Consider the following 24,042-nt stretch of genomic DNA (forward strand, 5'->3'; position numbering starts at 1 on the left):
GTTAGAGAAGCAATTGTTTGGGGGAGCTTTTTAACTAATTTTTTTTAAGTATGTGCTTTAGTAATCAATATTTGATCTGACGTTTGTTGCCAATGCAACTAAAGTAGAATTGAAGTGAGTATCATAGAAGTTTGACAGGCAATCCTAGTTTGGTTTAGTTGGCTCTATCCTGTCTGTAGTTGAAGTGATTTTTCAAGTACTGAGCTTGTTTTAAATGGGTAATAGTCTTAATGTAGGAGCTTGTTAATGAGGTGTTCTAAGTAACTGATTCTAGTCAGTTGTGGTTAGTCTTCTTATTTTACCCTAATTTGCTCAAGTACACAGATCCCCAAGTACAGAGTTGCCATTTATATTATTTATTGTCAGTGTACTGAGTGATTTTTCTTAAATTCATTTATCCTTATTTAATTCTCTTAATTCTTTAGAGACATTTATTTATGTATTTTGTTAGAAAATCAGGAATATACAAACATAAACAAAGATTAATTTCCTTGTCTATATTTCAAATACCATCAATAGCCGTGCATGGACCAGGCAAAAAGTGGAAACCAAGAACTCTATCTAGGTCTCTCATGAGTAGCAGGAACCAAAGTACTTGAGCTAAAACCTGCCATGTTCCAGGGTCTGCATTAGCACAAAGCTAAAATCAAAAGCAGAATTACAGCTCCAACATAAGCATTCAGACATAGGAACCATTGTCCCAAGGGACATTTTAAACCATTCTATTACACTGCCACTCTTTTTCAAGTTTTAAAATGGTGGATCTGAAAAGAGTTGGTCACACAATTTGGTAACATTTAAAATCTTAAGAGCCAGTTCATACAGGCATTGATTGCAGTTCGCTATAGATATTACCTTACTGTTAGCAATTTGTCTTAAATCTTTGAGAAAGCATGATGCAATGAATATGTTCATCCTCATCAGAAAGACATCTAAAGTTAATGCTAAAATAAATTAGGTAGAGTTTTCTTGAAATAGTTTCAAAACCAATGGATTTGGTCTAATTGTTGGTGTAATGGCCCTTTACTTTCTGTATTCATTTTTGCCAAATTAGTTTTTAAATCAAGAGTTGAATTATAAATGAAGCTGCTTTGTTAAGTACAACAGAAAGTGAATTTGGTGATTTGTGAAGTTTGAGACCATATCGGTATTCCAAACGTAACTTGGCTGTTGCTATATAATTAAAAAGCAATCACTAGACATTGTATGAATTTTAATTCCATTGGTAACTTGATTTAAAACGACATGGTAATATTCACCTTGGCTAAACAGATGAATACTTAGACATGATACTATTTGTCGCTCTTGCTAAAGTAGGTGCATAGTGAAAAAAGCAGCCCCTGCAACTATCTGCTCTTTCAGAGAATTGAAGAAAATGTGCCTTTGGTTTTACAAGTGCCTTAGTGAGCATGCAGTTACTGTTACTGTTTTGAGAATACCTATTTAACCCAGGAGTCATGGTTCTGTAACCTTGCAAAGTGTCGCTGAAAGCATGTGTGGGATAGGCTGGGGGGTTATTTTAAGAAAATTTGAAGATTATTCTTAACCTTGTATAAACTTCAAAGTAACTGATAGCGTCATTCTTAATGTTTCCTAAGTGCAGAATTTCAGAGTTGAACAAGAGGCCTCTAATGTGAAGATACATCTGCATTAAACCCGGAATCACTGGTCAGTAATATTTGGAAAGCAAATCTTGGAAAAATTAAACATTTGTGAAATTCCATCATGGAAATCAAAGAAGAAGGAACATCAGAAGAAGGCCAGCACTTTCTTCCCACAGCCCAGGCAAATGATCCTGCAAACCCCCAGTTCACCAGTAAGCATGTGTGCCCCTCTTTTGTAGTTCTCTGAAGATGCAAACTGAGTGGATGGAATCATTAAGTAAATACATGTGTATTCATAGACCTTGGGTTCTAACAGATGACATACGTAAGAGTGCTGAATCTGTACTTCTCTTTTTGATGTTGAGTGTACAAGAGATGTTTCCTATATAGTAAGATAGGCGATGGTCCATCAAAAGTGAAATATCAAATGGTAAGATAGGCGATGGTCCATCAAAAGTGAAATATCAAATAGTAGAATCAAGGTTCTTTAATATGTACTAACATACTAATAAATTCCTTCTAAACACATGCCCTGGCCACTATTAAATTTTTTTTAAATGTCTTCTATTTGAAATTTACAGATATTAATGTGCAAGTGTTTTTTGGAACATAGACATTTTTGAAACCAAAAGCACTTGATCTGAAAGCACTAGGAAAAAATTACTGGATTGCAATCATAGACTTCCTGTTGTACCTGAGAGCACTAAGTCACATAATTAGAAAAGGATTGGAGATTTGGCTGAGACTTACATTTGCACATTATAATTGGTTTTTATGCCATTTAAGTAATTAAAAACATTGGAAGACGTTTAAAATTCCAGGGTACAGATTTTATTGTTTAGTATGAGTTGTGTCTTTTCAAGAGATTCTTGCGGCCCAATTATTTAGCACTGGTAACTATGTGCCTAACCTCCTTGTTTGATTTATGTTACAAAAATAATTTTTTGAAAATAGTATTGGATGGGTGAATGTTTGAGAAATGTTTTTGTCAGGGCTTACAGCAGAGTTAATTGTTAAATAACCTTTTAAAGAATTCAGACTCTTTGAAGTTCACAAAAACCTACCTAATGACTGTCACTCTAACTGCTCTTGAAAGTCTGAAATTGTTAACCTCAGCATTGTTAAATGTCAGCAGGAGGGAGAAAACAGTTATCTTGGATTAAAAAAAAATTAAACTCTGAGAATAAAAATGATTATTTCATACAAATATATGGCTTTGCAATGTTTAAGTGACCAAAGGACAGTAATTTACCTGACATCTGATCAATGCACAAGGAAAGAAAAACAAGGCAAGGATTTTTATAATATTCTTACAGTTATTGACAAGTGGCTTACTTTACCATACCTCTTTAGCTCATGCTGAGCTGTCACAAAGAACATCTCATGCATACACCCCGTCCTCATTACTTCGTTTGAGAAAAGCTTTTACCCCAGCCCATATGTGGTCTTCAGACTGCCCTCTACCACATAATCAATTATTTTAACCAAATCACTGGACCTTCTAACCATTCGGTGTTCCCATTTTCATGTTCTCAGATTGGTTTCCACCCAAATTGACCTTGTTTATCTGTGTTGTTTATCTGTGTTGTTGTTTCTAAGAAAGGAAATGCATAATAGGATGTTATTTTGACCTGTGAATAAGTTCACAGCATATTCAACACCATATGATTTCAACCATAACCCAACTAATCCATTTAGTTCATGATTTATTATTCATGGCAGATCAGAGCGATCTTGAAAGGAGGGCCCTTTGAGAACAGCATTTGGTGAGGTGGTTGTTTTTGAAGTCTTAGTATGTCTATCTGCATCCAAAAGAAATCAATACAATGAAGAAATATGTTTTGTATTTGTTATGGCTTATGAAAAATATTTCTCACTTTCCTTATGATTATAGAGCTAAGTAAAGTAACGAAATCTTTAACAATATCTGTTTAGTTCTGCTAGAGATATTATGCCTTCCACTGAGAATTAGTTACTTTTAAGCTTTATTGACCAAATTTTAGTGAAATATAGTAAAAATATTGACATATTCTTGGTAATGAGTTTTTCTTTTTAATTTGCACCTGTTATCTATAGGTATCCAGAAGACTCCAAATGAACCACAGTTAGAATTCATACTTGGTAAGGAATTACACATTATTCATATCAATAAGTATAATGAGAATGTATATAGTAAACAGTGAAAGCATTATATATTTATAGACTTTCTAAAAAGGTTATACATCTGAAGTCGACACTATACTATAGATGTTATTTTCCAAAATTTGTAAGAAATAGCTTGTACTATGGTGCAGATTGATTTAGTCCCCAACATCAAGTGGCTCCTAGTAAGACACTTTTGCATCTCATTGAAGTCTTCTCACCATAGATCCCATGCTTGGCACTCATTCTGATACAGTGCTGTGTTTGGTTACTAATTTCTAGAAATCTATGGATATCTATTTTTTTCTCCTTGGGCTGGAGACTGGCAACAAGTAGAGCCTCACTTTGTGTTGTTATGTTATTACAAAGTTCTTATTCCACTTTCTGTTTAAAAATACTCCTTATTCACTCATACATGTTGATTTTCTAGAGAGAGACTTGACATTTGGAAACTGAACATTAAATTCAAACTTTGACTTGATTTAGCTACTCTGAAGAACTGGCATGTGTCAAGAAAAGTAATTTTTTAAGGGCTCTATTTTAATTACTCATTCTGAGACTGGCCCACTGCTTCACTGGTAGGTGGAAACCACTTTGTATCTGATTCAAATGCATGGTTACAAAAAATGTCAAAGGAAAATTATTGCTCAAAAGTATTTAATTAAGGTAAAAATGTGGCTTATTTATATTCCTACAATTTTTTCCCTCTTAAAGTTCTGAGATATTTTGAAAGGTCACGCTTTCAAAATAATTTCACAGATCAACACATATACCAACATATGCATATGCAGTTTCACATACTGAGACCAGATATGTGTTACCATCCACATTTTTATACCTATAAAAACAGTTTCTCAAATTTTCTGATGTCAAATTAAAATACAAGTATGCTATTGTAGTGGTTTTTAGTGCTTTGAAGTCCTGATTGTTTTAGGAACTTATTTTTTTTTTCATTCATTACTTTTCAGTTTATATCTTTTTCTAAATACTTTGGTTTGAAGTATAACTTGAGGCAAAAAGTATGTGATGTGTATTTTGACAAACATTTTTAACAATTATTTATTTATTTATTATTGAAACACTGGATTTACAGAGAAGAGGAGAAACAGAAAGATCTTCCATCTGTTGGTTCACTATCCAAGTGGCCGAAACAGCCCGAGCTGAGCTGATCTGAAGTCAGGAACTAGGAAGTTCCTCCAGGTCTCCCATGTGGGTGCAGGGTCCCTAGGCTTTGGGCCATCCTCCATTGCTTTCCCAGGCCACAAGCAGGTTGCTGAGAGGGAAATGGAGCATCTGGGATTAGAACTGGCATCCATATGGGTTCCCGACACATATAAGGCAAGGACTTTAGTTAGCCACTAGGCTACCGCGCTCGGACCTGAAATTTTTTTTTTAATTAAACTTATACCTGAAAGATACTGTAAAATAAGGGTGTTAGAATCTCCTTTGTTCCACAGTGTTGAAAAATAGGCAGAGTCATGAGACTTGGAATTTAACACCATTAAAGCCACACTAGTTTTCCTAGTGAATGTTCAGATGGTGTTTGATACAGAGAATTTTCAGACGGGTAACTGAGGGGCTGAAGGAAGGTCAGACACCTCCTGCCTCACGCTCCACATTCTGGCTACTTCATTCATCATCTACCAGTGTTCATTTCCAAAGGAAACACACCTTTTACATTCAAAAAGATGCCCTGAAAAGTTCAGCAACCACTGTGTGTGAGCCAAGGACCAGTCTTCTGTTTCAGTTAAAATCCTCTCATCCAAACAGCTAACTGTACACTTTCTGCTTAAAAACCCAGTCAAGTTCAGAAGCAGTTCTGTCATCATGTGTGTATCTTGTTTTGAATCAAAAAATTAAGAGGCCACCATCAAAAGTATTTATTCATCACAATATTTCTCTAGTTTAGAAAATACTCAGTTTTCTCTCTATTTTTGTTTGAAATTTGTGCCAGGATTCTTACTCATAGATAATTTTATTTTATCAGATGGTAATAAATATCTGACAAGAGTGCAAATGTTTACAAAAGCAAGTTATCTAGAGTCTTCAGGGAATGATCTTTTATGTGTGTGCAATTTATTTGACAGAGAGAGAAAGAGTGCACTAGCACCCAGCCTTAGGTTCATTCCTCAGATGCCTGCGGCATCCAGTGCTCGGTCAGGTGGAAATTAGGAACTGGGGATTCCTTCTACGTTTCCTACATGGGTAGCAGGGTATACCACTCACATGGACCATCTCTGGCTGCCTCTCAGGGTACATTAGGAAAAGCTGAAGTCAGAGGACACTCCTAGCAGTCATCTTAACTGCTAGGGCAAAGTCTGCCCACCTTCACTCCCAGACCTCCCTAGAATTGTGTTCATGCTCCAGGAAGAAATATCCCCAAACCATTATGCTTATTGGTACTTGAACATACTTAACCGTTCCATTTATTGAAGAATTTCTTAAAAAAAAATACTCTCTGGATGACAGCACAGCTAATCTGTCAGATTTAACTGTACTAGCGAATATCAAAGAGTTCATAGAAAAATCAAATTTAATGATAATTGCATTTCCACTAACTTTTTAAAGTTCCCTAATATATACGTATCACCTTTTTTTCTTTTGAGTTTTCTTAATCCCATAAATTCGTTTCTACTAAAGAGTAAATAATTAGTATTCACTTCATAATGAATGATAGGGAACAATCACATTAACATAGCTTTAATTCTGGTTTGGAATTGGGCATATTTATGCCATCGGAGGCAAAATAATAAATTAAAGAAGTAAAGCAAGGTAGAGGATTTTTTCCACTTAATTTCCTAATTGTGTTTTTGATAACTTGATTCTCTAAATTGAGGATTTTAATAGTCTGAATTTTTAAATTGGGGAAGCAGCGTGTTGTCATGTTTTGTTAGTTGTCAAATTGCTCTTTGTGCATTATTTTTCATGGAGGGTTTGCTTTTGCCATTTTTGTGTACCAATATAAAATTGTCTCTTGCAGAATTTCCTTGCAAGATCGTTATTCAAATAAGTGAGGTTGGATTTGTTCAATTAGGTAAATGAGTGATTAAACATGTTTTGCTAACATAAGACGTAGAGATATATTAGAAAAAATGAGTAGATTACATCATTTGTTATCTATACCCATATTTCTAATGGCTGGCTGCATTTAAATTAAATAATTCATCCTTACAATTGTGTATCTGGCTCAACTTACGTTGCTTTTTTTTTTCCTTGAAAGTTTTGATACTTATTTTTCAAAGAATGAAGCAGGTAAAAAGTTGAAAGAACTGAGTTTATGTTTCAACAAAAGTTTTCATATCAGTAAAGCTCACATTTAAAAATAAGATTATTTCTTTAAAATTTGGGCATATTTTATTCTTCATACCCTTGTGGATTAAGTATGGACAAATATTGATCTTGAAAATTATATACAAGAAATTTCTATGATTTGTTTAAAAATCATTTACCTTGAAAATTCTCATAATGTTGAATACCCTATGCCTACGCTTATTATCTCCAGAGTCAATAGGATAAATATTTATAGAACCCAACACGGTAGCCTAGTGGCTAATGTCCTCACCCCTGAAGCACCGGTTCTGATCCTAGCAGCCTCATTTCCCATCCAGCTCCCTGCTTGTGGCTTGAGAAAGCAGTCAAGGATGGCCCAAAGCCTTGGGACCCTGCAACCGCATGGGAGATCTGGAGGAACCTCCTGGCTCCTAACTTCAGATCAACTCTGGCCATTGTGGTCACTTGGGAGGTAAATCATAGGGCAAATGATCTTCCTCTCTGTCTTTCCTACTCTCTGTATATCTACCTTTCCAATAAAAATAAATCTTAAAAAAATAAATATTTATAAGAACAAGTTTCTACATTTTCATATATATATACCACTTACATATGAGAAATCAAGAATGATACAGAACTGTGAAATACTTAAGATAAAATGGCACACATGTTTACATGTGATTCTTATGTACCTTAACTCTATGAAGTCATGTTCTTAAAATTAATTTATACCTTGATGACTGATACTCTATAGATGTCAACTGCTCAGGTGAGAGGTGTAATAAATGACACATTTTGTGGATTGGTTACAATAGAAAAGGGAACACTCAGGCTAGTGTGAAATCTCTAATGATGTAACTCATTGACTTAATTTTTGGGAGGAAAGGTAGGGAAAAGAAATGGATTCAAATGGTGTTACATTTTACAGGGACAATATCAGAGTAACTAAATAGTGTTTTTGAGGCGAATACACTTGGCTTCTTTGGGGAAGAAGAGTCATTTTAGATTCAAATTCAAAGGAAAATGTGCCCAAAGATGCATATTGGAGATGTAGGCATAGATTTGATAATCAGACATCCTTAACCTAAGGCTCAAGGGATTTTCCAAAAAAGAGATAACAGATTACCAGCTGATATTTCAACAGCAGGTATTAGGATTAAAAAGAGGTAATTCAGTTACTGGCTTACTTAGGCATGATACCAAGTTACAAGTTGATCTTCCAAAACCAGCCACGTGAGAAATGGCTGGATAGCGCTAAACCATTTGCTGAGCTACTAGAAAACTCAGACCCCAGTAGCTGAATTCTGAGGTAGGAGAGATGCTGAGCCATGCTTCTTCTGATTTCTTCTCTTCCAGCACCTAGGTGTTGAATCAAACCTGGGGATTGGTGCTGCTGGGGCCCCAGTGAATAAGGGGAAGAAGGGGAGATAAGGAATTTGATATCTGCTGACTTTGCAAGATTTTGTCTTATGAAGCTGTTTTATCTTTTGACAGTGTGTTTCTTTGTGGAATTTTTTTTTTTTGTCAAGAATTTATTTCCTTTTTAACATGTACTTACTCTTCCTTGGAAGGTTTTCTTGGTTCATAAAATGGAAGTAATCTGAGATTCAAGTTATGTAACAGAGCCTTTATTATTTAGTTTTATCTAAAATTGATAAACCTTCATCAACTGCTATAAATTTATATTAGAAAAAAAACACAGGTGAAAACCAGTAAAAGGCAATATATACATCTATGATACCTATCTCTTAAATATGGTCATACATAATTCATTCAGAGCTAACCCTATTTGTCTCACCCTCTCACTGCTTTTATGAGAATGGCTTACTTATTTACTTATTTGAAAGTAAGATACATAGATAGATAGCTTCAGAGAGGCTTTCCCATACACTGGTTGATTCTTCAATTTCCCTCAATAACCAGAGCTTGGGTCAGGTTAGAGCCAAGAGTTTGGAACTGAGTCTGGATCTCCCATACTTGTTTCAGGTGCCAGATTTCTTGAACTATCTGTTACCTGCTGCCTGTCAGTGTATACTTTATCAGGAAGCTGTATTGGGAGGGAAGAAACTGGGCTGTAAGCAGGTGCTTTGATGTAGGATGAGTTCATCCCATGTGGAACTTCGCTGCCATCTCATGTCAGCTTTTTCCTGATAGGTCCAATCCAGGAAAGGCGAAAGAAAGGATAGACTCGCGTAGCTCGGAACTAAGCTGTATGTGCTGTTGTTTAAGCTTCAAACATGCATATTTAAGATGGAATATGAGGTAGCCACTAAGAATCATTTATTAAAAGGATACTTTAACTTACAAGAAAATATGAAAGTTTTAGAATCCGGCTAATAACAGAAAAGTAAATCTTTCTAGAAAGCAAATGACTCCAGTAGGAGTAGGATAATAAACTGCATATACAATATGGTTTTTATCAAGCTATGTCTGAGAGCAGAAGTATATGAATAGTTAGGGATGTCTTCAAATGTGACTATCACCAGCCTGTAGAATTTTTACTCTGCTTATTATGATTTCTTGTATCTTCCACAGTCTTTGCAATGCACCATATGGATTTTGCAATGAGGTGCTGTTTCTTAAAAAAAAAATTGTAAAGAAGCTGAAGAAGAAAGGGTTGTATCTGAAACATTGAAATCCTCTTTCGGTTCAGTCAGCTTGGGGTATTAATTGGGTCAGATGAAGGCTTTGGAAATCCTTAGAGACAGTTAGGGTGACAATATTTCTTTGCATTTCTGAGAATATTTTGGGATACATAAAGGGTAAAATTTGTGTGAGAAGGTAAAATCAGTAAAGATGATCACTGAAGATTGGTTTATACAATTTTTTGAAGGAAGAAAAACAGAATTAGGATAAGTAGAGGGAGGGGAGATACACATCAAGACCAGGAGAGTGATATAATCAGGCAGTTGATATTTGGAATAAGGCAAAATCTTCAAATCCAGAAGATGCACAGGTAATGACATGGAATAACTGCTTTCTTACAGTTATACCAAGTTAGAGAAAGATCATCCATTTTGTTAATCTAGAAGGGAAAAAGAAACAGTATTCTTTTTACAAAGTATTATTCTTGGTCTTCTGAAAAATCTGTGATTCCACATGCTTTATACGAAATTAACTTCACACTTACGCGACAAGCGATATAAGGTCTACTACTGTAAGCGGTATTACTAAATAAATCAAGGTGTACAAGTCGCAGAAACTCTGCTTTTCATAAGGAAGAAACTGTTTCTTAATATAGTGTTCAGTGATTAAACTCTAATGTTATTTCAGTTGGTAATCTTTTGTTCAAGAAAGTACTGATTCTAAATACTTTGTTATTTTGGTAGATTCTATATTACCGTATGCATAATGAGTTTGTATTTCACATATGGAAAGAGCCACTGTACTTCCAATAGCCAATACCACAGATGGGAAAACTGTCATGCGATCAATTGCTTGTGGTTTGCCTAAACTGACAAGTCACATTAAAAAATAACAGCCTAATCACCACACATGGCTTTACTAATTTGCGGGAGCATTTATTAGCCTCTGTGTCATATCACTCAGACTTTACGAATTGCAGTAAATCAGATTTTGTTTTACACGTTTCTCTAAAAGAAAAAAAAATCTCAGGGAGCACAGCTTACATGTCAGTTCTCTTCTGTATTCACCTTTCTTGTCTCTTGCTAGTTTGTTTTGTATAAATGATTGTTCTGACTTGTTAAAAATGCCAGTGGGAGAATGGAAGATGTTAGTACAAGTTCCATAGAATTTTCACTTTTAAAATAATATGCTAGACATATCACAGGGGATATCATGCACAGACATATATTTTTGTATTCATTTATTGGTTAAAAAAAAAAGTCACTTTGCTATATAGGACATAAGTTGAGCTTTAAAGCAACAAACTACGCAGCTGCTCAAAATTAGGCAAAGCTTGGGGTTCCTATATTTTATTTCCTCATTATAAATCTGTTACCATCTTCTTAATTTGTACACTATAATCCATCCCACACAAAATATTGTGTTCCGTGGAGCAACTAATTTCTAGGCATCTGCTAAGGACAGTGCGTTGTGCAGAGTAGCAGGAGATCGCTGGAGGAGCTATCATATTTAACAAATCCTCTGTTCTTAGCTCTTTAAAGTAATTATGTCATTTATTCCTTGCCGTGGTTCTGTAAGACAGTACTGAAAACAACTAATAATTATTCAGTACTGACTTGTTTACAAAATGTTGTTCTGAATAATTTACATAGATTAATTACTTTAATTCTCTCAATTTCATTATGAGTAATTGTTTTATTACCAGGCTTATTTTATAGATAAGGAAGCTTAGACAGGCACAAGTATAAACTGGTAAGCTCAAGGTGAGAAGTGTGGTAGGAATCCTGAACACGACCACCACATTATCTTTAACTGGCAAATGAATCTGAGATTCCCCAAAGATTAACCTTTCAAAGATCTCATGGGTGCCAAGTTTCATGTGCTTGAAGATGCTTCCTGTAACCATTGGCTTATAACACCCGCCCTTACACACGTCAGTGCTTCCCAAGAATTTGTTGGCAATACGTGAGACCCAAACAGCTGTAATAATGCTAGCCAGTTGTGATATAAGCAAAATAAAGCTACGGGCCTGGAACTGTTTAAGCATTGAGCAAATAGTGATTAAATATAATGATGGCCACATAGTAGATTTGGACCATGTCTTAGATGAACAGAATTCCACTTGGTTAAAACAAAATAAAATAAAACAAAACAAAACAAATGCATGAAACCATACAGAGGGAGTAGAAAACATGAGACATAAAATTCTAGAACGTATTTTCCAATGTGATGCATTTAGTGCTCATTTATATTTCATTTTTCATTACATATAACCCAACTTGAAAATAAGTTAAATCTCTACACATTCTCTTGCAGTATTTTACAACTGTTGCATGGATATTAGGAACTTCTTTTAAAGTTGCAAAGGAACACCAACTTTAGACTCTATTTATAAGAAATTATACAACTTGCAAATCATGAGAAAATTGAGTGTTACTCCCTTTCATGCTGTGTTAACGGAAACTTGGAGACTTAGAACACAGTTTTTACAGGTGTCCCTGGGAGTTGCTTAATGGCATAGAATTTGCATACAGAAGGGCCTTCCCAGGGATGTCCTTTTGTTTCTTAATTTTGACAACAATAAATAACTAGCAATATATTAGAGGAGTTAATTTTCAGAATAAACATTTACCAGAAACACTGAAATGAAGACAACTAAATAAAAATGTTAGTTTAGGCTGAAATTGAACCTGGGTAAGGTGGCAATATAATTCACCCATGAAGAGCTGGTCATGTGAGGTCAGTCTGCTTGCCCTTGCAGCCTCTACCTCGTAACTACCCAGCCCAAGTAGATGTTGAAGAAATGCAGTGTCTGAATCTATTTCCTGTCTCCAAAATGAAAAAAAAAAGTATCACCATCTCCTTTTTAAGGTTGTCATGAAAGCTGAGTAATTATGGTCAAAGCACTTAAACTGATTGTTAGAATATACTAAACTATGTATTAACTTTTATTAGAAAATTACCTTGAGTGACTATTTCACTCAGTCATCAGCAGGTTATGGCAGTGTATTTTTCATATGCAATGATAGCTGCCACTTATTGAATACCTTCTGAGAACCAGGTTGAGCCCATTCATTTTCACTTTGTTCCTACAAAAGACTCAATAGTCGGGTATCCCAACCTACACAAAATTATACCTCACAATTCAAAATTCAAAATAAAAATATATTTTAAAAAAAGACTCAATAGGTGCTTCTCTTTGTTCACATTCATTGACAAGTTCAGTGACCTTCATATGATCACATGGCTATTATTTGTGGTAACCCAAATTAATTTTATTTTAATAATTATTACAAAGGTGAATGGCTTGCAGACTCACATGCACCCTAACTAGGACAGAGAAATGCTGTGTTCTTTGTGTTTAACTATTGAAGGAACAGGAATAAGAAAAAGATGAGCAACAGAGAATTTCTAAGACTTCCCTAGTTTTTTTTTAAGATTTATTTATTTGTATTAGAAAGATTTACAGAGAGAAAGAGAGACAAAGATCTTCCAACCATTGGCTCACTCTTCTAAGTCACCACAACAACTGGAGCAAAGCCAGCATAAAGGCAGGAGCCACTTCCAGGTCTTCCACACTGGTGCAATGCATCCCAAATTTTCAGGCCCTTCTCTGCTGCTTTCCCAGGCTACAAGCAGGGTGTGGATGACAAGTGGAGCAGCTGGGACACAAACCAGTGTCTATCTGGGATACTACCACCTGCAGCCAGGTGATTAACCAGCAGACATCATGCCAGCTACCCCATGGTGTTTTGTACTATAGAAATAAAGATATAGTTGAAAGACAATAGCATAGATCTAATAGGGCTTCTTAGCAAGTGGGCTTCTGCCATGTGGAGATGCACTTGGCTCAAAGATTTAATGTGTTTTGTAATTGGCCTGGGACCTTTTCTTTTGCTGACCTGTGTCTATATTCTAGCTTGATACTTAGTGCAGATGTTGAGATATGTGCCGTCAGTTAATAAATAAGTGAAAATTATATGAGAGGTCACACTTATTCCTTACCTCCTCTTGCCATGACTGGATCATTTAACTGAACTGTGTTGCCGTGAAATATATCTCCTCTTCTTGTTTCATTTATTTATAAGTAGTTTATTGTAGAAGCTTTAGTTAAGAAGTGTCCTTGACCAGATGTCACTCTGCAGACTTATACTGATAGCAGAACATGGCTTAAGCAAGCCATTTGCTAATAGATTTCCCCCCTAAATAATTCCTTCATACTTTATTTCTTTAACATTCATTCAAGACCAATATACCCTATGTATTCTATTTCCCCTTCCATGTGTTCTATTAATTGCTTTCCCCTATTTTCTAGTACTCAGAATGCTACTCAGTGTACAAAGTAGAGCTTTCAGTAGCTGCTCCTACTCCCTTCAGGCTCTATTTGCTTTGTGTATAAACCGAAGTCCATAGAGTTGGTAAGGAGAAAGTAACCTTGGTGCTTTTATTTTTTTTAGGATTAATTTATTTTTATTGGAAAGTCAAGTATAAAGAGAGAAAGAGACACACACAGATCTTCTGTTACTGATTTACACCCCAAGTAACCGCAACAACCTGAGATAAGCCAGTCTGAAGCTAGAAGCCATGAGCTTCTTTCTGGTCTCCCACGCATGTGCGGGTTCCCAAGGCTTTGGGCCATCCTGACTGCTTTCTCAGGCCGCAGGATTGGAGCTAGAAGGGAAGCTGGGCTGCCGGGATTAAAACCAAAGCCCATGCGGGATCCTGGCACATGCACAAGGTGAGGACTTTAGCCTTTAGGCTATTGTGCTGGGCCCATCCTGGTGCTTTAATTGCATGGTTGAGATGGGTTAGTCAGCATTCTTGTTGGGCAGATGCCATCCAAACATACCCTGGGCCAACAGGGGACCATGTCGTGGGCAAGAAAAGAGACCTGGTAGAGTGGAAGGCAAGACTAATACAAATTCCCCTTATTCTGTTGTACAAAACATTCTGCTCCCAGATGTGTCTTATATAAGCTTTAGCATTTGCTGTTGGCAGAGATGATGCCTTCTGGTTTTTCAGGGGAAGGATCAGTGAGGTTGAGTGACTGACTGGCAGCTGCATACTTGGTAGGGGAAAATTCAAAGCTTTCATGTGTTCTGATTTCCTACCCCGCTACCTATATTTTACAACTGAGAGATTATTCACACAGCTGTTATCTGTAGTAATAAGAAGGCAGAAATGAGTTTGAACAAACAAGATATTCCCAGGTCAAACTTTGTTTAAATTCAAAAAATTCAGAGTGTTCTCTCCCATTGCAAAACCTAAACACATCACTCCATGTCACTTCATGGCCTGCAAAACAGCCTTTGTTTTCTAGATTTATAACTCTTCTGCTCACATTTCCTGTTTCCCTTTACTTGTCTTGGAGGTAAAATTAAGAAGGGAAAAATGGGGGGAAAAAAGGAGGGATAAGTGACTGCTCAATCCCCATTCTTATCCCTTAAAATATTCCTTTGTCTGTGAAATGTACCACCACATTCATTCCCATACTTTAGCTGCTACTTGATTTCTCTTTATAATCTCACATTTAACATATCATCAGTCCCATTTCTTTTGTGTTGGAAATGTGTTCTAAATTTCTCCATTGCCTTTAGTGGCTTGCCTTCACAGGCAGTAAATCAAATATCTGACCACATCCTACATGATATTTAAAGAGCAGGCCTTTCTCACCCTATCTTTTGCTGACTGAGCTCATTCTGTATCACCTGCTTGGGTCTCCTCTCTGCTTCTCAAGCAGGCCGCACATATCTGCTTTCATATTTATTATCTTCTTTCAGCTTAATCTTAGGGAAACACAATCATCACCCAAATGTCACTTCATCGGAGAAGCTTTTCTGGATCCAGAGTCTCCCAACTTTGAATTTTATTGCCAAATTTAGACTTTTCTCTAATTTCTCTTTTTCAACTTCTTGTCCTATTACACCATTAACATCCATACAATAGAAAATTTGCTTTCCTTTTTACTCCTGTGATTCTGTCACCTAAACTCATGGAACACACATTTTACATTTAAGGTATTCACTATGTGTCCAAGAACCAAATTCATGCATGGATTCTATTGTTTTATCTTCATGTGTTTCTTTGTAAAATAAATATCCAGACTGAGATATGCTCCTGAAATGCTTTGATGTTCTTGCTAGCCTTAATTCATTTTATAATTCCAAAAGAGTAAAACTAATTAACTGTTTGTATTTCATTGCTCACAAATTAAATTCAGAAGAAAGTTGGTCTTAATGGGCATGGGGTTCTTGAAGAGAGAGCTGACAGAAAGAGTCAGCTAAAAGCTGAGCTAAACAACTTGGCTCCTGTAACTAAACGGTATATCTGATGTGCAGAATTATCTGTATAAAACTGGATGTGCAAAATTCTACAATGTAACTGAGATAGCTGTATTGTGACACTCAGGAAACATGTGATTACTTGTGGATATTTGCTACTAACAAGAAGAAAACTAGACAACTGAAACAGTAGAAGTGGACTGATGTCAGAAAGTTTGCACATCCTTTGCTCCCTTGCTGAAGGAAGGCAAGGTGAACGTGGTGTTTCCGAGCATGGCTCAGCTATTTATATTAGAGCCTTTGGGCCATGAGATATGAGCTGGCTGTGGGTATAAGCCTAATACTGCATTGCTATTGGATTGAGTTTCACACAAAATGAGATTGTATACTAACCATACTTAGAGTGGTGATAGGTATATAAATGATTGCTCCGTGAAATGACTCTTTTTAGTCATGTCCTTAGTGTCTTCTGACATTCCTTATGTATAAAGAATGATTAATAATTCCTAATTCACAGAATATTTGAGCTAATAGATTTGGAAGAAAGAGGCACATACGTAATACATTTGTAGGAATTGAATAATTTTTTTCACACATTGCACTGGATCATCACAAGCATTCAGGATAGGTATAGTCATTGTCCTCATTTCCAGATGGGAATATGGAGACTTAATAAATCTAAAATCACACAGTTGGGATCAGGATATAATACCCTCAAATTCTGGCTATTCAAAGTGCAAAGCAAGTAAGAATAACAAGGTGACCTTTGAAAAAAAGTTATCCTACATTCTTAGTGTGAGGAGTCAAATGGGATAATTGGTAATTACGGTCTCTGGTCCCTGGTGAAGTTATTTGCAGATAAAATATCTCTGTCTCTCCTCTTCACACTTAGTAACTCTGCCTTTCAGATACAAAAATAAATTCTATATATATATATATATATATAAGAAAATATAAAATCTTGTTTCCCTCCTAGCCTTCTTTGGAAAGAGAAGATCCTAAAGTATTCTGGTTTTCCTACAAGAGTAGCGACTGGGCTGCTGAGTAGAGCATCAATTAGGATGTGAATTCTACCTCCCTGACTACCAGTTTTACCTTAAATTTAATAAGGGTCAAGAAGTCCCATTGATTTTTGAGCAGTTCAAAGTGTTGCCTTGCAGCTCTTTGAATTTTTATCCTGTAGAAGCAGAGATGGGGCATGAGATATCAGGTTTGAAGAGTTGGGAGGAGGGGGCAGCCCACGGGACCCTTCTGACAAGGAGCTGTTCTGTTGGAGGGAATTCCCCTCCCCACCTGTGATTTCATTTTTCGCCCTCCCTGAAATTGTATGTAAAAGATAACACCTCCACCATTTTCTCAGGTCTTTTCTCCTTTGGAGCCCTCTTCTATCACTAAGGCAGGGGACCTCTCTCTCTTAAAAAAAAAAAACAAAAACTCGTTTTGCATACTGAAATTCTCTGCATGAAAATTCTGCTTTAGAGAGAGAACAAGAGATGGACAGAAAGAGAGATCTATTCACTGGCTAATTTCACAGATTTCCCTGGTTGGCCTGATTGAGGCCAAAACCTCATCCATGTATTCCACATGGGTAGATGACTCTCCATGGAGAGCCCCAATATTTTGAGAAGTTTGCTCTTAATTTCTCTTAGAAATCCTGTCTGAGTTTTAAAATGTCCACTCTAGGTTATTTCCAGTCTGTTGGATTTGTGAGTGTTCTTCCTTTTCTAACCTCTACGTGGTCGATCTTGGTTTTTCTCACTTGTATACTCCTCCTTGTTCTGATGTGCTGTATCACTAGTCATTTCTAGCTTTCATTTATTTGTGTGAATCTTATACATGTATTTTTTTTCTTTTTCCTGTGAGTCAACCATCTTATGACAGAAAAATAAACATCCTCAAAGCCCCATTATTGAACCAAAGGATTGAGATTTTCTTTTGCTGACACCAAATAGCACCTAGAATTGATGATTCGAACAAAATGGGAGGGCATCAGCTTTGACTTTTCAAAATATCCTCCCCAAGGGATGATCTCAAAGGAGACAATAGATGAGAAAGTAATTATCCCCCTGGATTCATATATTTTCCTCATTCTTCCTTTCCCCCCTTATTGCTAATTCTTTAATTTAATATTTTAATCTCACTTTAAAATATCTGGCATTAGAGCAATAGCAGTTTCATAAAACTGTTGACCTATGTGTAGCTGCAGAGTCCAATGCATTGACAGGGACAATTTTTTACTAGTAAATTGTTGTCCTGACTTTAAGCACTACCTCTTACATTTAAGTCCTGAGTACAGTATATACTATGTAATCCTCCTGGAGCATTGTGGGTCAGGAAACTGCATCTGAGCACAGCCTTATTCAGGCTTTGATGAATCCCAGACCATGAGTCAGTATGAGGTATTTGCAATAATCAGGGTTGAACAGCTGCTTCCCACACTGCTTGCTGCTTCCTGTTCCAGCAAAGGGACCTCAGATTCTTGGGGTTGGGGAAGGGAAGTCGGGTATGGGTGGGTACTGCCAAGCCCTCCAGGTGAAATTCTTGGCTGCTGTATCTTCATTCTTCCCCAGGCTCCAAAATGCCTCCTAGACAATTAGAGTCCTCAGTAGAAGACCTGTAGTTTTGAGCAAACTTCTCTCAACCATTTCGCTTTAGCCTCCAAAGCACTAACTTGCTAGTCCTTTTCTGTAGCAGTCCTACTGGCCTCCTCTTTGTTCATGGATGGAACAGGGAAATAGCTCCGCCTAAACCACTCTCAAAAGGGTCTACCAGTGGGGTCTTCTGCTGATCCTGGGTAGGATCCTTTCTGCTTCCATGCCAGTAGTTATTCTTTGGAAATATGTTGCCATCTGAGCCCTAGAGAAGAGGCATGATTAAGGTTGTCACTTTTTCTTTTTTCTTATCTTTGATCTAGGGATTCTAGTGCTAGTCATACAGATTTCCAATCAGTGACTCATGATATGTCTTTTAGTATTCAACAACACGCTCCCCTGCTTGGCATAACATTTTCCTCCTTTCTTAAGCAGCACATATGTTCCTGCTGAAAAGAGCAGCAGAAAGCTGCAAGCACTTGTTTCAAAGTGAAATGTGGTTTTGGAGCAAGCACAAAAAGAGCCAGCTCTGCAGGCAGTGTTAGGGGATGCCAGGCCAGTTTGGGGTTTACAGCTGATAGCACAGGGTACCACAATTGACAGAGATGCAGGCACATACTTGTTTTTAATTCGGTTGCATGAAGCTGGAGTCTCAGCCACTAGATAATAATCAAGAAAACAAGATAAAATAGGTTTTGCTAAGGATCGATATGAGAGAAGCTGAGGGAGCAGGGGGACAAACTCCAGAATGGGAGTCTTCTGGTACTGTCAACAGTGATTTGAACAAAATGTGTTCTTTTCAAATGCAAATAAGCTATTTGCTGTACAGCTGGCACCTCCTGTGTTCCTCAGCAGAGGAGCTTTCCGGGGAGCACAATTGTGCAGGTAGAGTTCCCTTCTCTCTCCCTCCTTCCAGAATCCTCAATGATACTTAAATGGAGAACTATTCCTGGTTGGGAAATTTATGTTAGTATCAGTATCGCTCCCAACTAAGGCAATGCCTCTCATCTTTTCATCCATTTATAGTTTTCCCTTTAAAATGCTGACATGTTTTTATTTAACAGAGAGACATAACATGTGGTGGTATATTTCATATTATTCTGTTATGGGAAAACGTAACAGATTTTATTACGTGCCCTATTTCCCAACAATCTGAGTTTAGCCTTTTATATTGAGGAAATCACTGTAATTTATAGGTGAAGCAATTGTGATGAAAGTTAGGAGCAGTGGGTTTCAAATCTCAATGTAGCAGGATTTTTTTAAAAAAGCAGTACTCTATAACAAAGCTTCATAAATTCCTCCTTGTAAATTATTACCTGTATCTCAAGAACTCTGTCATCTGTTTTCTCCCTGTGGTATTAGCCTCATCCGTTCCTCAAGTTTTATTGGAATTCTATTATCAGAGTGCTGAGAGTTTTAAAATTCTACTTACAGGCTAAATCCTCATTGGGTATGCACAGGGCCACACAGAGCAGAATGTTATTGAGAAAAGTAACTTTTGGATACTGAGCTGAAAGCGCAGTCTTCATTCTTGAATCACACTCTGAAGTCTAGTAATATTGACTGACAGGTCAGTAGAAAGTATACATATGCATGGCTAAAACTATGAGGCAGAGATAGGCGCATTATTGTCCTGAACATGTACTAACATAACGAAAATATCTAAGCTCAGTGCCACCTTGCACCTGGTAAATGTTGAGTAAAGTATGCTTCAAACCTCCAGCTCTACTTTCCTTTCAGACACTATCTTAAGTAAAACCAACTAAATATATGCATCTGTTTATATGTACATACATGTACTGTCTGTATACATGTGTATGCATGTGTGTGATGTATGCATATTGCACACTTCTGTGTACTTATGTCCATATGTATGAATGTATTGCCATTGCTGATTCTAGTAGAGGAGCAAAAACATTATTTTAAGATGCCTCAAGGAATAGTGCATTAGGATTCCTTTATTTATTTAGTTATTTATTTATTGTTCACTTAATGTGTGTCTCTTTGTATGTCAATGTCTTGAGCCGACTTATTGTGAACCTTAAATACTGAATTGCTTTGTTTTGTCAATCATTAGAAACCTAAAATTAAAGTTCTGGCTACAAGTTATATGACTCCTACCATTCTTGGTTAAAAAAAAAAAAGATGGGGGACTGTTTTAAATTTGATATATTATATTTTGAATCATATGACCTAAAGGACAAAAGGAAAAAAGATTTCATGTGAAAAAACGATAATTTGAAAAATCTTGTTCTTGTTTTTTTAAAAAATACTGCTTTAGAGATGTGTGGGTTAATTAAATCACAACAGCTTTGGGCAAAATATCATAATTATTTTACCTCAATATAAATTTTAATGGTTAGTTACTTGGGAGAAAATCTGTAATTTGTAAGAATAATATATTCTTGAACATGTAGTCCTATATCTTAAGAATACTTTTATCAGAATACTACATAAGTTTTCTGTAAAAAGAAATAAAGGGTCATTTTATTTTGGTCCCAAATTTTTCAAAAAATTTGGAATATGATAGATTTTTAGTAGTACACATTTCTGTGAGATCCTTGAAAATTCCTCATATATTGCAGTGACTTGTATGACCTTGTCTTTTAGAGTGACAAAATAATAGGGTAGAGAAGAAATTTGAGATAAAGAGAACAAGAAGGGATAATACCAAATGAAAAAAATTGCATAAGGCAGGCTTTCTCTATTGCAAATAAATGAAAATGAACAGGAAAGGCAAGATGAAAAGCCACATCAAGAACAAAAGTCTATTAAAGATTCCACAGAGAATATAGAATGAGCACAGAAGGATATATAGCAATGTTCATAAATCAACACCTTGTGATTAAGAGCCACCCTCTTCTGAGCCAAATATTCAAAAGGCAATGGATGAATTAGGCTTTTAGTCTAGGAGGTAGAATGCCTGCTTCCAAGATCAGAGTACTGGGATTCCAAATCCAGCTCTGGAATCCAACATTCCACTAAGGTTCATCCCGCAAAGCAGCAGATGATGGCTCAGACAGCTGGGTTTCTGTCACCTGCGTGAGTCATATAGTTAAATTTGAAACTCTTGGCTTTAGCCTGGCCCAGCCCAATTGTTGTCATCATGTGGGGTATGAACTAGTGGATGGTAGCCCTCTGTCAAACTTTCTCTACTTTTAAAATAAATACACAGACTAAGTTCTATAAAAATGAGCAGGGTGTTCCTCACTTCTGATGTAATTCTAAAAGCATGGGCATTGGTGCGAGGAAGGAACACTGCATATTATGTCACTATTTTTCTATACATGGTTGAATTATCACAGAATGCAATGTGCAGGTCACTAGGCACATATCTTCTAAATCCGTTTAGAGAGTCAGAACTTAGAGGAATAAAAAAAAAGAGGAAACTAAAAACATATAAGGCTATTTTGCTAGCAGAGTTATTAGGGTGAGGGGCTATTAAGCTTTTAAGTGTTCCATATATCTTCTGATGTACTCTGTAAATTGATTAAACTGATTGTAATTACTAGTATAAAATGGTAAGTGTGAAACCATATAATGGAGTACAATAATTTATTACACTGAAAATATAACTGAAATTGGCTTATCAGTTGATTGGTGGAATCTAATTTTCTAAAGTGTAAGGAGGAAGAATAGATATGTGATGTTTGTGGAAACTTAACCATACATGAAGAATTTGAGAAGTGGATTAAACCCCATATGCTAGACTACACAGCTTTGCCCGCATCACCAAGGAAGCGGCTGACAGACTTAGTAGTAGTGATAAGATTTACAACAGAGCTTCCGAGGAAGGCTGGAGCCAGATGGTCATTTCCTTACAGCCCTGTTTTGTGTAGGCCCCTTTTCTCTCCTGGAATGCTGTGTTCCCATTGTCCTTGTTGGTCTCAATGGACATGGACGTATCTCTATTTTCTCTGAAGAGTCTGCAGGGCACACAGGAGGTGCGCTTCCATCAGACTGACGCCTGCATATATAACTAAGTGCTGACTGTCACATTTAGTTTTAATTGCAAGTTAAAGATACTTCATTAGTATGTGTAGCCTTTGGAGGGCCTGTCAGAGCAAGTTCAAAGCTTCTTAGTACATCTCGGTCATTATTGCTTCCCTACCTCCATGTTGGCCATGATCCTCTGAGTGAAGTGGCTCCACCTTTCCAGTCCAGTCTTTCCCTAGAGAGTGAATTGACCATTGACATGTGGCATGGCTGCAGTATGTTACACCAGTGAGAGGGAAAATAAAGCTTTCCTCTCTTGTTGTCTTCCCATTTATAAGTGTCTCATAAGAGGTGAAAATAACAACTATCCTTGTGCATATTCTGTTTCACAGACTATGTTAACGAAGCCTCATTTATGTATATATTTATTTATTTATTTGAGAAATATGATTCAATAAAACATTTTAAGAGGGCCTGGTGTGGTGGCCTAGCGGCTAAAGCCTTTGCCCTGAAAGCGACAGGGATCTCAGATGGGAGCCAGTTTGTGCCCCAACAGTCCCACTTCCCATCCAGCTCCCTGCTTGTGGCCTGGGAAAGCAGTCAAGGACAGCCCATAGCCTTGGGACCCTGCATCCATGTGGGAGACCCGGAAGAGTCTCTAGGCTCCTGGCTTTGGATTGGCTCAGCACCAGCTGTTGCAGCCACTTGGGAGTGAATCAATGGATGAAAGATCTTTCTCTCTGTTTCTCCTCTCTGTATATCTGCCTTTCCAATAAAAATAAAGAATTTTTTAAAAAGGGGTTTAAGAAATGCTTATAGAAAAACAAAAGAAAATAACCATGTGTATAAATTTAGTAAGTACTATTATTGGAAAAAACGAGTGTCTTTATCCCAAGTTATGGCCAATTGGGAATATTTTATATGTAAAGTTTTAAAAATGTATTTTAAGTATAATTACGAGATTGATAAAATGCATTTTGGAGTGTATAAGTTCATTCATATGAATATCAATAATGTTGAGGGACTCTCATTTGCCTGCAATTATGTATATACACACACATATAATTATATAGACAATTATATATATCATCATATATATAATTATAATAAATTTATGAAATGTATTCTTTTATTTTCATTTTACAGGTAAAAAATTCAAAAATATTCAAAAAGATAAAGTAACCTAACCAATCTCATATAGCTCATTAGGTTAGACTCATTCAGATAAAGTTTTGTGTCAAAATGAATTTTGTATCCACCATGTGCTATGCTATTTAATTTTTCTCTATGCTTAAAATCCCTTTGGCTGATTTTGAGTGTTGAGTTGTAGAGATGTGAAAATTCTTGTCAGAGTTCTTTTTACACCCCACCTACTTCGTTCTGGGGAAAAGAGGATAAAGTTTGCCAGATGTCTCATATACTTCATAGCAAGAAGTGAGATGACATGGTGCTTAGGCAAGAGAATTGACCTACTTTTACAGAAGAGAAAGTTCTTAGGGGAAGAAACAAAGGCTTGGGGTGGGCCAGAAAGTTACATCATCCCAGTGGGTCATGTCGTTGCTGTACTGAAAGCCTATGAAAGTCACTTGCTTACCTCCTCCTTCCATAACCAACACAAATTTTAGACCTGCT

General features: G+C 36.5%; 1 protein-coding gene across 4 annotated transcripts in view; it reads left to right on the plus strand.

Moving 5' to 3' along the window:
* Window positions 1–1,600: 1,600 nt before the first annotated feature.
* LOC121166309 (inositol polyphosphate 4-phosphatase type II-like) overlaps window positions 1,601–24,042 on the plus strand; it is a 329,961-nt gene continuing 307,519 nt past the window's right edge. For 2 of the 4 annotated variants that reach the window (XM_040995445.1, XM_040995448.1), the window contains exons 1-2: window positions 1,601–1,816; window positions 3,681–3,725. In XM_040995445.1, coding sequence (XP_040851379.1) covers window positions 1,726–1,816; window positions 3,681–3,725 — 136 coding nt within the window. In that variant the 5' untranslated portion in view covers window positions 1,601–1,725. The remainder of the gene's footprint in view (window positions 1,817–3,680; window positions 3,726–24,042) is intronic. The other 2 variants (XM_040995446.1, XM_040995447.1) reach the window with 1 other exon arrangement.

Source organism: Ochotona curzoniae, unplaced genomic scaffold (assembly GCF_017591425.1).
Source record: "Ochotona curzoniae isolate NIBS_2020 unplaced genomic scaffold, NIBS_Ocur_1.0 patch120, whole genome shotgun sequence".
Lineage (NCBI taxonomy): Eukaryota > Metazoa > Chordata > Mammalia > Lagomorpha > Ochotonidae > Ochotona > Ochotona curzoniae.